Source organism: Heloderma suspectum, chromosome 13 (genome assembly GCF_057233095.1).
Source record: "Heloderma suspectum isolate Gila_16-S chromosome 13, 16-S_ref, whole genome shotgun sequence".
NCBI classification, from domain to species: Eukaryota; Metazoa; Chordata; class Lepidosauria; order Squamata; family Helodermatidae; genus Heloderma; species Heloderma suspectum.
The window spans coordinates 10,874,468-10,888,532 of record NC_139470.1 but is presented as its reverse complement, the minus strand read 5'-3'; the positions used below and the strand labels follow the sequence as shown (position 1 = coordinate 10,888,532).

Genomic DNA, 14,065 nt, shown 5'->3' with positions numbered 1-14,065 from the left:
CAGTAACATTTTGCATGCATAGATATATAGAAAGACAACAGAGTAGTTTCAAAATATATTTAGTGCAAAATGTTCAGTTCCTGCCCTTATAATTAGTTGTGATGTTAAGTACACACACAGACACACACACAGGCATATAATAGGGGGAAATGTGTGTCATTGCAAGAAAACTGTACAAAATTGAGTATGCATTTTCATTCCAAATTTTGAAAAATAACATTCACAAACTGATGCAGAAACTGATGGAATGAAATTGTGCTTGATTAAATAAGAATGTTATCGTATGTGAAATGGATTCATAGAATCATAGTATAGTAGGGTTGGAAGGGGCCTATAAGACCATCCAGTACAACCCCCTGCTCAGTGCAAGAATCCAAGTCAAAGCATCCCTGACACATGGCTGTCCAGCCTCGTCTTGAATGCCTCCGGTGTGGGGGAGCCCACCACCTCCCCAGGTAATTGCTCCCATTGTCGTATTGCTCTAACAGTCAGGAAGTTTTTCCTGCTGTTCAGTCAAAATCTGACTTCCTGTAACTTCAGCCCATTATTCCAACCCTACTTCCAAACAGGGGAAATCCCAATGCATGTGTATTTTAAAGCTTTACACACCAGAGTAATTTTGAAACAGGCTTGCTTTTGTTATGAGGATGCTGCTGCTTCATCATGTTACGATCTTGTAAATCACCTCGTATAAGTGAGGAGGGGGGGGAGGGAGAGAGAGAGAGAGAGAGAGACCACTGTATTCTACCAATACAGTTTTAGAAGGAGGAATGGCAAAGTCTTATGCCATTTCATCTATCAGGCTGTCATTTTAAGAATTTGGACTAGGTGACCTCTCAGGATACTTGAGAGAGTGCCTTCTCCCTTATCAACCTGCCCAGTCACTGAGGTCATCAGATGGCATGCTCCTGGTGGTTCCGAATGGACCTATGGCCCAATTGGAGTCCACCCGGAGAAGAGCCTTCAGCATGGTGGTTCCCTTTCTGTGCAAGTCCCTGCCTCTGAAGGTCAGGCAGCCACCGACATTGTGTTGTTTTCAGTGCCTCCTCAAAATACCTTTCTTAAAGAAGCCTTCCTTGATTGACCTGCCATAGTTTTTATTGGTATTCTGTTTTTAAAACCTTTTAATATGGTGTTTTATTTCTTTTATCTTTTTATCTTTTATTGTTCACTGCTCTGGAATCTGTTTAGATGTGGTTGTTGTTCAGTCGTTCAGTCGTGTCTGACTCTTCGTGACCCCATGGACCATAGCACGCCAGGTCTTCCTGTCCTCCGCTCTCTCCCGGAGTGTGCTCAAGTTCATATTCATTGCATCGGTGATGCTATCTAGCCATCTCATCCTCTGCCGTCCCCTTCTCCTTTTGCCTTCAATCTTTCCCAGCATCAGGGTCTTTTCCAGGGACTTTTCTCTTTGCATTAGGTGGCCAAAATATTTCATCTTCAGCTTCAGTATCTGTCCTTCCAATGAGCACTCAGGGTCGATTTCCTTTAGGATTGACTGATTGGACCTCCTTGCAGTCCAGGGGACTTGTAAGAGTCTTCTTCAGGACCACAGTTCGAAGGCATCAATTCTTTGGTGCTCAGCCTTCCTTATAGTCCAGCTCTCACAGCCATACATTACTACTGGAAAAACCATAGCTTAGATGTGGAGCAGTAGATAAATGCTGTAAGTAAATAAATAAGTTCCCTTCCACTCTTAGAAGTTGTGATTCTGTTTTTTTTTTTTTTAATCCATTTCTCATACCATACCACTGCATAGATTTAATAGGGAGACACAAAGTGCTGATCTTGTCTTGCTTCATATCACTAAAAATATCTCATGTTCTTTGTTTTATTCAAGCTAGGATTGTTGTTGTTTCTGTTTTTTGGTTTCCTCCCTCCCTCCCTATAAATATATCTAATAAATCTAACCAACTTCTGTTGTGGCTAATGCCAGATGAACTGATCCATCCAGATGGAGAAATGACAAGCTCAGAAGAATAGAACACAAACATACACAAAACCAGTGTGCCGCTTTCCACAGTTTCTCCCACAATCTCTTAAATTATTGACACCAGAAAAAAGAAAGAAAAAATAGTCTGTATTCTTTAGTGACAGTAGCTTAATAAAAAACAGAGAACTTGGTAACAGAGGGTTTAATGAAATTGTAGGAACATGTAGGGCCAAACTGAAATGCCTCTTCCCTCTCCCCTCCAATTTCACAGCCCCTTTCATAGGTTGTGAAAGGGTGGCACTTCGAAAGGTTTGAGGGGAGGAAAGCAAAATTCAAGCGGGGTGTGTGTGTGTGTGTTAAACTGACCACTAGAGCAACTCTGGGTGACTATCAGCTGATGGCCACCCCTCCTCCACTTCCTCCTCTTCTTCTTCTTCTTTGGAGAGGGGGGATGCAGCCATTAGCATAAGCCAGAGGGAAGACTCCCTCTGACAGATAGTTTCTGGCCAAATCCCCCCCCCCCGAAGAATTGCTGAGCGTTTCCCCCCCACGCCCATGAAATTCAAACAAAAAATTCTCTACAGATAATTTTTTTTTATCTCACCCTCACATTCATTCATTCATTTCATTTATATCCCACCTTTCTTCCATCATGGAGCTCAAGGTGGCTCCATGTGGCTCCCAGGTGGTCTCCCCTCCAAGCACTGACCAGACCCAGCCCTGCTTAGCTTCAGCAAGATGGCTGCCTCATGTGCCTTCAGACCATGACTTGGGACATCTTTGCGGCTTTGCTAGGGGCTTGTGTTTAAGTGCTGTTCCCAGAGAAACTAGGTGTAGAGGGCAAAATCCTGTCCTCATGGGGGAACCACCCCTCCCATGGGTGGTATCCAAAGCAGCTCCCCAGCAAAGCAAAAGACCCTTTTCTCCATTGCTTCCTTAACACTTTTTTGAAGAGCTGTCCCTGGGGGATGGGCGGGAATCACCAAATTCTGATCAGTTCAGCAATGAATGAAGACACGGGGCTTCATCTTGTCCTTTCAGACCAGAGCTCTTTTACTCAGAGAGACAGCTCTGCTCTGTTCGATGCAACCATGAGGTCTAGAGCCTTACTTCTGAGAAAGCATCACTCACATTTATGTACTCAGCATTTTGGATTTTGCCTTAGATGCCATGCTCCAATCCCTAGACCTCCAGACCTTCTTGGCATTCTAAGCTACTGTAAACGAGAAGGACTTACTTGAACGCATTGGCATCACCGCGCACCTTATAGTTGTCAGCACTTATTCTCGAGATGACTCTGGTGACTGCAACAAGAATGCAGATGTTGACCTAGAGGAGAAAAGGAAGGATTCCATCAGGGAGAGCAGATAACAGAACATTTTGGAGATGCAGGGGACAGAATGAGAAATTTGATTTTATTTATTTCACTTCACTTCTATCCCGCCCAATAGCTGAAGCTATGGCATGACTTCCCGCGGGAGCAGAAGCAAAGAAGCATTTCTTCCAAAGCATTGGGGAAATCTGTTCAAACCACAGAAGCAACATGGGGCAAAACGCCCCGACGCCAGCCCTGTTCTTGATACATGGATGATAGCAAAACCACAATTCATCATGCAAGCACTGTTGTCTCCAGTGCAAATCCTATACTGTGCACATGCCATGCCTTTCTCCCACTGCAGATCCAGCATAAAAACTGCAAAGGGTTTCTGTGACAGCCAAGTCTTGCAGCTGGACTCCATGTGCCTCATCTCCGGCTCTTGATCTCTCTCTTCTCTCTCTTCTTCTTCTTAATCAGGACTCTCTGGAGAGGCACTGGAGAAAGCCCTCTTACGAACACCTTCCTTGTTTCCTTTGACCTCTGGATGAGTGAGGGAACTATGTGCCAGTTTTCATTTTTTTTATTTATTATTATTATTATTGCATTTCTATCCCGCCTTTTTTCCTCTTGCAAGGGACCCAAGGCGGCTTACATTATCCTCCTCCTCTCCGTTGTATCCTCACAACAACAACCCTGTGAAGTAGGTTGGGCTGAGAGTCTGTGACTGGCCCAAAGTCACCCAGTGAGCTTCCATGGCCAAGTGGGGACTAGAACCCGGATCTCCCAGCTCCCAGTCCGTCACTCTCACCACTACACTACACTGGCTCTTTTTTGTTATTCCCCATCCTACTGGATTAAACACAGCCAGCCTTGCAGCTTGGGACACCACAGGGTCAAGTTCCACAGCAATTGTCCAGGCCACCCTCTCCATGGCCCATCTCTGAGGTGGGTGGTGAGGCTCTGGCCCAGTAACAGAGGTCTTTCAAGTCATCTACTACATGTCTTTAAAAAAAAAAAAAGTGTGCCAGGAGGTTGAACCTGGGATCTCCTGCATGCAAAATACGTGCTTTGCTACTTAGGGCTAAACTATGGTTTGTTTGTTTGTTTTCTACACCACCCAATAGCTGAAGCTCTCTGGGGGGTTCACAACAATTAAAACCATAAAATACAAGACTGTAAAATGCGATATGAAAGTTTAGAAGTTCAAAGCCACACCATAAAAAATAAAAAGAATAACCAAATAGAACCTAGCAGCAGTGTAAAGATTTGAAATACAGAAACCAAGAAATGAAAATGGCTGGGAAAGTAAGAAGGTCTTCACCTGGCACTGAAAAGAGCACAATGTAGGCACCAGGCAAGCCTCTTTGGGAAGCTCATTCCACAACCAGGGTGCCACAGCAGAAAGGGCCCTTTTCTTAGTAGCCACCCACCTCGCTTCCTCCCCGAGAAGGGCCGCTGAAGATGATCGTAGGGTCCAGACAGGTGTATATGGGAGGAGACGATCCTTCAGGTAACCCTCTCCTACATTAAATGCATACTGTGTGGCCCTTCTTTTTTTCATTTATTTAGTGTAGGCATGCAGAGCCCCAGCCAGACTGGGATCATCATGCTTCAGTAGGAGGGGTGAAAGTTTCCAACCTGGATGCTTCCTCTCCTAAATTCATCAATGACAGGTTTTTAGAGATGGCGGAGAATTCTGCCATCGACTTCGGGATCCAGCCCCCCAGAGTCCGTGGCGGAACGGAGCAATCCCCACCCCACCCCGCAAAGTCTGCATGGACCGGATCCTACCTGCCTCTGGCAGGTCCGGATCCAGCCGCTGCTGACCGCCGTCTGGGCTGCGGCTGCAAATGGTGTCCTGCATAGAGGACGCCATTGGCGTGCCTCCCTTTGGCCATGATAGGCTACGTAAGGATTTATCACGGCAAAGCAGGGACGCAAATTGTGTCCCCTACGCAGGATGCCATTTGCGGCCGCAGCCCGGCTGCAGCCAGAAGTCAGGCTGTGGCGGGCAGCCCTCGCTGGCAGCTCTGCAGACTTGCCGTGGAGCGGAGCCAGCTGGGGTGGATTCCGGGGGGAGGAATGGATCACCTCCCCCCCGTCGAGGATTCCGGGGGGAGGAACGGATTGCCTCCCCCCCATTGAGGATTCTGGGGGGAGGAACGGATCGTCTTCCCCCCCGGCGGACCCCCCGCAGATGCAGGTAAGTGGGGTTTCATACACCCCTACAGGTTTTTTGTTTTGTTTTGTTTTTCTTTAGCACCACATGGAGGTGTGAATTTAGGAGGATGGCCCTACCTGTGTGCAGTGGTCCCGATGCAGATGTGGGGTACGCTTACACCAAAGTAAAATAAGAAAGCTAGGATCAACTGCACCCTACACATTTAATGCAGTGTGTAGTTTAGCCTTTAGTTATTGTCCTTCCCCCCCATAATCATATCTCAGACACTGTGAGAGCCAGTGTGTTTTAGTGGTGAGAGTGTTAGATTGGTAGCTGGGAGATCTGGGATCTAGCCCCCACTTGACCATGGAAGCTCACTGGGTGACTTTGGGCCAGTCACAGACTGTCAACCCAACCTACCTCACAGGGTTGTTGTTGTGAGGATAAAATGGAGAGAAGGAGGATAATGTAAGCTGCCTTGAGTTTCTTGCAAGTGGAAAAAGGTGAGATACAAATGCAAGCAAGCAAGCAAGCAAGCAAGCAATAAATAGTATGATGATTCCTCAGGAGTACCTATACCTCAGCTATTATGAGGTATTAAAAAGTAACCAGCCCAAACTGCTCTTAAAATACAGTCCTTTTTTACACTTTAAATTCAAATACATTGCAGTCCACACATTTAAACCAGTGTCATAAGCACTCGCCTGATTGCCATAGACGACCAGGCATTGCATACAGGTGAAGGCACAGAGGTCCATACAGGTGAGTGATTGAGCTGGCTGAGGAGGGATGGAGCTTTCCAATCCCTTTTCTGCGTTCAGCATAGAAACTAAGTGGGGTGCCAAAGGAACCCTCCACCCCAACATCCAACATAGAAATGCAGCTCTCCTTCACTGTGCTGCCAGCCTCTGGCAGGCTAGTAAAACTTTCTAGCAAACTAGTAACGTATTTACAAGGATGCTTTACAGTTGCTGTGAATCTTGCGAAGCACTATGAAATATTCTTCACCCACCTGGCCACCTCAGAGTAAATCCGAAATGGCCTAAAAGTAAAAGGCGAACCAAAACACACCTTATGAATCTATTAAATTCCCTAGTGTACCCAAGGCTGCGTGGTTACGGGCAATATTTCTCCTGCTAACTTTGTCAGTGAAAAATCTCCCAGACTCCCAGCTGTGAACCTGAGAAGATCCTTTTTGGTGCTGATAGTAATGAGATCGTGTTGAAATGGGGAAAGAGGGAGGGGGGAAAGTCTTTGCAGAAGCTTTGCTACATTTGAAGTTAGGGAACTGACAGAAGCAGCTAAGCAATGAAAAGAAACTGGGCAGAAACCCAAGGCATCTTGAAAAGACTTGACAATGAGAGAAGGAACAAAATGAATGGTTGCCAAGATCTCTGGGGTCACAGGTGAGGAATAATAATATTTTTTTAAAAAAAAACTTTACAAAATGAAAGAGATTGATCAAAAGATCCACTAGCTGTCAAGAAAGCCCCAAACTTTTCCAAAGTGAAAGGCAGTAAAAGAAAAAGAACGGATGAGAGAAAACATTGACTCTACCTAAACTAAAGTGACATAACAGCTGTGGTGAGTTTGAGCAGCGCAGAGTCAAAAAAGTAAGGATCACCTCACTCAGACAGAAAGTAAGGATCACCTTACAACATGTGATGAGTGTTGTGTGACTGGCCACGCTCACTGTGGCAGCCATTTTATGAATGGGCAACCCCCTCCATGGCAGCCATTTGTGACATCACCCGCAACACTCTCAAAATTCTAAATGTGCCCAGCAAGCCAAAGAAGTTAGGGAACCCTGCTCCAATCCTTTAATAAATAAAAAAGCTAGTTAGTGGCCATTAACACATCTTGTGGCAGTGGTTTCCCTACGTTAGTTATGTGTGTGGTGCGAAGTATCTCCTTCTGTCCCTCCTGGAATTCCCAGTATGGATGGGCGAATCTGCCAATTTTGGTTTCAGTTTTTCATTTTTCCACTCGTAAGTTTGCTTGAATTTTGTATGCATTCTTGTGTGTGTTTCTCTGAATGCCATGCAATTTTGCACATATTTACTTTTGTGTCTGAAATTTTCCTAAGATAATGGATTTCTGAATGTTATTTTCCTTAATGTACACATGTTTGTGCATTTGGGTTGGAGAACCCCACTGCGAAATTCGGAGAAGTGTGGATCTCAACAGATAACTGAGTTTTGGTTTGCATGTCGGTTCAAACATGCAAAATTAGGAAGTTCATGTGAACTGAACAAATTTTGCCCCCATCCCTACCCTCTAGTTATAGTATTCAATAAAAGAGACAAATCTCTCTCTCTCTCCCTCTCTCTCTCTCTCAAGAATCTCTCTTTCCTCTTAAGCAAAGATGCCAAGTTTGATTCCAAAGCATTGCCTGCAGAGCTAGAGTCAAGCAGCAGCTTCATCAGGCATCTAATATGCCCTAGTAACCTCCCTTGTGGACTGTGGGAATGTTATAGACATAATATACCTCGACTTCAGCAAAGCTTTCGACAAAGTGCCCCATGATATCCTGATGAGCAAACTAGCTCCAAGTGGGCTAGATGAAACAACGATCCGGTGGATCCACAGTTGGCTACAGAATCGGACTCAAAGAGTGCTTCTCAATGGGATCTTCTCCAACTGGGGAGAGGAAACGAGCAGGGTACTGCAGGGCTCAGTCCTGGGCCCAGTGCTCTTCAACATTTTTATTAATGACTTGGAGGAGGTGGTGCAGGAATGCTGATCAAATTTGCAGGTGACACAAAATTGGGCAGGATAGCTAATACTTTGGAAGACAGAAACAACATTCAAAGGGATCTTGATAGGCTGGAGTGCTGGGCAGAAAACAACAGAATGAAATTTAATAGGGATAAATGCCAAGTTCTGCACCTAGGAAAAAGAAACCAAATGCACAGTTACAAGATGGGGGATACGTGGCTCAACAACACTACAAGCGAGAAGGATCTTGGAATTGTTGTCAATCACAAGCAGAATATGAGCCAACAATGTGATGTGGCTGCAAAAAAGGCAAATGCTATTTTGGGCTGCATTAATAGAAGCATAGCTTCCAAATCCTGGGAAGTACTAGTTCCCCTCTGCTCAGCATTGGTTAGGCCTCATCTGGAGTACTATGTTCAGTTCTGGGCACCACATTTTAAGAATGATGCAGACAAGCTGGAGAGGGGTCAGAGGAGGGCAACGAAGATGATCAGGGGACTGGAAACAAAGCCCTATGAAGAGAGACTGAAAGAACTGGTCATGTTTAGCCTTGAGAAGAGAAGACTGAGGGGAGATAGGATCGCGCTCTTCAAGTACTTGCAAGGCTGTCACAGAGAGGAAGGCCAGGATCTCTTCTCCATCATCCCAGAGGGCAGGACACGGAGTAATGGGCTCAACTTATAGGAAGCCAGATTCCGGCTGTACATCAGGAAAAATGTCCCCACTGTTAGAGCAATGCGACAATGGAACCAATTTCCTAGAGAAGTAGTGGGCTCCCCCACACTGGAGGCGTTCACGACGAGGCTGGACAGCCATCCGTCAGGACTGCTCTGACTTGGATTCCTGCACTGAGCAGGGGGTTGGACTTGATGGCCTTGTAGGCCCCTTCCAACCCTGTTATTCTATGATTCTATGATCTATGCCTCTGCAGAGGGACCACTGCTAATTAGAGATGGATGGAATTGTCTATTTCCAGGAATTCAATTATAAACATATTCCATGGAGGACTTTGACAAGCTCACCTTTTGTTGATTCACACACCCCTGATTACATTACCACTACAGGTTGAAGTCCACACACACACGCACACATGCACGCACTCACACACACCTCTACATCACAGCTCCCATTATCCCTGACCATTGCCCACAGTGGCTGGGGCTCATGGGAGTTGGAATCCAAAACATCTGGAGGGGACCATATTGGGGAAGGCAGCCCTAGAACAGCCCGAATGGAGACCCAGTCGGACCGCTCTGAAGCAAATGATTCAGGAAGAGCAGCTTTGGTCATTAAGCATCCAGACTGGAATCCCAGCATTTGCTTGGCACCAAAGCCTGTGAACTGTCAAGGGGTGGGGCGGACTATGACAGCTTTTCTATGGAATAACAATTTGCAAACAAACATTGTCATTATTCAGCCATCCAAAGAGAGCTGGATAATAGCCTGTTGCTATTGTTTAACTGGAATCCTGGCATTTACTCTCCATCTCAATAATGAGTTGGAAAAGTAGACCCTTCCCCCCTCATTCTTTAGCCAGCACTTTCAAATTGCTCATGTCAGCCAATTATGCTGCATTTAAAATGTATACTGTCTATAGGATATGTTCCGCAGCACTTGCATTCTAATCATATTATAATGGAAGTGATTCCAGGCTATGCTAAAAAAATTGTGGCCCCTGTACTCTGTTTCCTAGATCTTATATGCTAGGGTTACTTCAGCATTCCGCCACAGCACACACGTAGCATACAAGTGAGAGAAGCTCGTCCTTAAACACCCATGCGTGGAAATTCACCCTGGAGCCCTGCTCAGGCAACTGCTTCACACCTGAGTGTTAGAGACCAACATCTGTCATTCATACTTTACAGGCTTCCATGTTTCCATGCTTCCTTTCTTGTTCTTTTTCCTTTAAAAAAAAGTATTACAGGACACACAAAATGTATGCGATTCTACAGGTATCTGTACAAACAACTCAGAAGATCTTTCCCTCTATTTCCGATGTTTAGGCTGTGCGTGCCGCTGCTTATGTGGCCAAAATAGCACTTCTTGTTGTTCAGTCGTTAAGTCGTGTCCGACTCTTCATGATCCCATGGACCATAGCACAGCAGGCTTTCCTGTCCTCCGCTCTCTCCCAGAGTGTGCTCAAGTTCATATTCATTGCTATGGTGATGCTATCTAGCCATCTCATCCTCTGCCGTCCCCTTCTCCTTTTGCCTTCAATCTTTCCCAGCATCAGGGTCTTTTCCAGGGAGTTTTCTCTTCGCATTAGGTGGCCAAAATATCGGAGCTTCAGCTTCAGTATCTGTCCTTCCAATGAACAGTCAGAGTTGATTTCCTTGAGGATGGACTGATTTGACCTCCTTGCAGTCCAGGGCACTCGTAAGAGTCTTCTCCAGCACCACAGTTTGAAGGCAACGATTCTTCGGCGCTCAGCCTTCCTTATAGTCCAGCTCTCACAGCCATACATTGCTACTGGGAAAACCATAGCTTTGATTATGCGGACCTTTGTCGGCAAGGTGATGTCTCTGCTTCTCACTATGCTGTCTAGGTTTGCCATAGCTTTCCTCCCAAGGAGCAAGCGTCTTTTAATTTCATGGCTACAGTCACCGTCTGCGGTGATCTTGGAGCCCAAGAAAATAACATCTGTCACTGCTTCCACTTCTTCCCCTTCTATATGCCAGAAAGTGACGGGGCCAGATGCTATGATCTTAGTTTTTTTAATGTTGAGTTTCAAACCAGCTTTTGCACTCTCCACTTTCACCCTCAACAAGAGGCTCTTTAGATCCTCTTGGCTTTCTGCCATTAGGGTGGTATCATCTGCGTATCTGAGCACTAACCACACACAAAACAGAGGCATCAGTGGGCTTGGGGAAATCCCAAGATCTAAAAAACTAAAACAAAACAAACATCTTTAGGAAGGGGGAAAAACCCTAAACATGGAGGATGGGAGACACCACAGCTCAGTGAGGACTGAGAAAACTCAGTGGCCATGGGCTGCTGACTGCCTGCTGTGGGAGGAATGGAAAATTGGGGGAGGAAGAGTATGGAATTGAATGACCAGAATCCTGAATAACAGCCCTCCACAAAGTAACATTTAGCTGTAGATCCCAGGCCCACTTGTATGACATAAATCAATATAAATAACTAAACCAAATAAATCAACCAAATACACATAAAACAAGACTTACAACCACAAAACAGCAAGCAGTTTTGGCAGATGTACAAATCTCAGTTTACATCCAAAAAAACTCTATATTTATCAAGATCTAAACTAAGGGTTGGATGTAGATTTAGACAAACTTAAAACAGACCCAATGAAATCAGTAGGATTTGGGTTAGGTGTCGGGATGTGCAAATCAGCAAAACACAAGCTTGATGAAGTTCTCTGAATTCTGTCTCAAAGCTCATTCCGACTCAAGTCTGTATCAGATTATGAGCTTTGCTTCTCCCCCCCCCCCAAATATACACTGTTTGAAATGTATGCATTGTTCTCTCATTTATTAAAGCTTATTTGTGCACATTTTTCAAATGTCCACATTTTTTCATGGACATTTTTCAAACATCCACATTTTTTCATGGACATTTTACAAATGTACATATGCTATTGAATGCATTTTGTTGTTGTTGTTCATGAATCACATTGTTGTTGTTGTTGTTCAGTCGTTCAGTCGTGCACAACTCTTCGTGACCCCATGGACCATAGCACGCCAGGCCTTCCTGTCCTGCACTCTCTCCCAGAGCATGCTCAAGTTCATATTCATTGCATCAGTGATGCTATCTAGCCATCTCATCCTCTGCCGTCCCCTTCTCCTTTTGCCCTCAGTGTTTCCCAGCATCAGGGTCTTTTCCAGAGAGTTTTCTCTTTGCATTAGGTGGCCAAAATATTGGAGCTTCAGCTTCAGTGTCTGTCCTTCCAATGAGCACTCAGGGTTGATTTCCTTTAGGATTGACTGATTTGACCTCCTTGCAGTCCAGGGGACTCGTAAGAGTCTTCTCCAGCACCACAGTTCGAAAGCATCAATTCTTCGGCGCTCAGCCTTCCTTATAGTCCAGCTCTCACAGCCATACATTGCTACTGGGAAAACCATAGCTTTGATTAGATGAACCTTTGTCGGCAAGGTGATGTCTCTGCTTCTCACTATGCTGTCTAGGTTTGCCATAGCTTTCATTCCAAAGAGCAAGCGTCTTTTAATTTCATGGCTACAGTCACCGTCTGCGGTCATCTTGGAGCCCAAGAAAATAAAATCTGTCACTGCTTCCATTTCTTCCCCTTCCATATGCCAGGAAGTGATGGGGCCAGATGCCATGATCTTCATTTTTTTAATGTTGAGTTTCAAACCAGCTTTTGCACTCTCCTCTTTACCCTCAACAAGAGGCTCTTTAGATCCTCTTCACTTTCTGCCATTAGGGTGGTATCATCTGCGTATCTGAGGTTGTTGAGAATTCTCCCGGCAATCTGAATTCCGACCTGTGATTCATCCAACCCGGCGTTTCTCATGATGTACTCTGGATATAAGTTAAATAAGCAGGGCGACAATACGCAGCCTTGTCGTACTTCTTTCCCAATTTTGAACCAATTGGTTGTTCCATGTGTGGTTCTTACTGTTGCTTCTTGACCCTCGTACAGGTTTCTCAGGAGACAGGTAAGGTGGTCTGGTACCCCCATCTCTTTCAGAATTTGCCACAGTTTGTTGTGATCCACACAATCAAAGGCTTTAGCATAGTCAATGAAGCAGAAATAGATGTTTTTCTGGAATTCTCTCGCTTTCTCCATGATCCAGCGAAAGTTGGCGATTTGATCTCTAGTTCCTCTGCCTCTTTGGAACCCAGCTTGTACTTCTGGTAGTTCTCGGTTCGCATACTGCTGAAGCCTAACTTGTAGGATTTTGAGCATCACCTTGCTGGCATGTGAAATGCCAATGAAATCACATTGCAAGCTCACAAATTGACGGACTTTGACTGCAGATTGCGTCCGAGTCTGTGTTCAGTCTGGAAGGTTTGAACTGGGTAAATCCTGATCAAAAAAGAACTGAAACTAAATTCTCATACATCCCTAGTTAGTTGTAATTCAAGTCCCACTGACTTCAATGGCTCTAGGTATGGCTAAATTTGGATCCAACCCATAACCTTGTTTTCATAAAATGAATAAATAATGACCAATGGGGGGGGGAGGGGTGTTTTTGTTTTTTGCCTACTATTTCATCATCTTAGCCACTTTTCAAATCTCTGCCTTGAGTGCTCCCTAGGGCTGGATGGACTCACCCGTGCCCAGCTTTGTCAGGTGCTTGTCAAGCCACTGCTGCCACCTGCCCCTGCTTGCAGGACCACACAAGCCTCATCACAGCCCAGTGAGTGTCTGATGAAGCCACGGGGCTGCCCATCCTCTCCAGTGAGCTGCAATACTGTACAACAGTGGGAGCTTGGGGGCTTCCGGGTAGGTAATGTGGCGTACCTGGAGGCTGTAAAGGCCCCTTTTAAGCAGCATTGCAGGTGTGAATGCTCCATTCATGCCTGTAATGTTGTGCAAATGGGCCTTTCATGGCCACAAAGTACACAACATTACCTACCCAGAAGCCCCCAAGCTGCCATTGTTGCGCCAATGGTGGCTCGCTAGGGAGGACGGGCACCTGCTGGGCACTTGCCAAGCCACAGGGTGCTTCCCAGGTGGGTCTGTGAGTGCCCCATGGTTCAGTGAGTGGGTCTGGGAGGGCAGGCAAGGGGGAGTCCATTGGACTACACACACACACACACACACACACACACACGGCAGAGTCTCATGACATCCTTAGTGCTCCTCTCCCATCCTCTGGTGGAGTTCTGAGGTCTTTGGTCCTCCTTCGGTCTTGTGCAAACCCTAAAGTGTGATTAATGTTACTACTAACAGTATATTTCAACAAGCTAGTTTGTATACCATGGTTTCAAACAAACCATTGTTGAC

At 45.5% G+C, this 14,065-nt stretch overlaps 1 protein-coding gene across 2 annotated transcripts in view; it reads right to left on the bottom strand.

The window, feature by feature from the left end:
• The window catches only part of ADGRD1 (adhesion G protein-coupled receptor D1), a 304,783-nt gene that overhangs the window by 43,524 nt on the left and 247,194 nt on the right, over positions 1–14,065 (bottom strand). For both annotated transcript variants that reach the window (XM_084820329.1, XM_084820331.1), the window contains one exon: positions 3,171–3,262. In XM_084820329.1, coding sequence (XP_084676455.1) covers positions 3,171–3,262 — 92 coding nt within the window. The remainder of the gene's footprint in view (positions 1–3,170; positions 3,263–14,065) is intronic.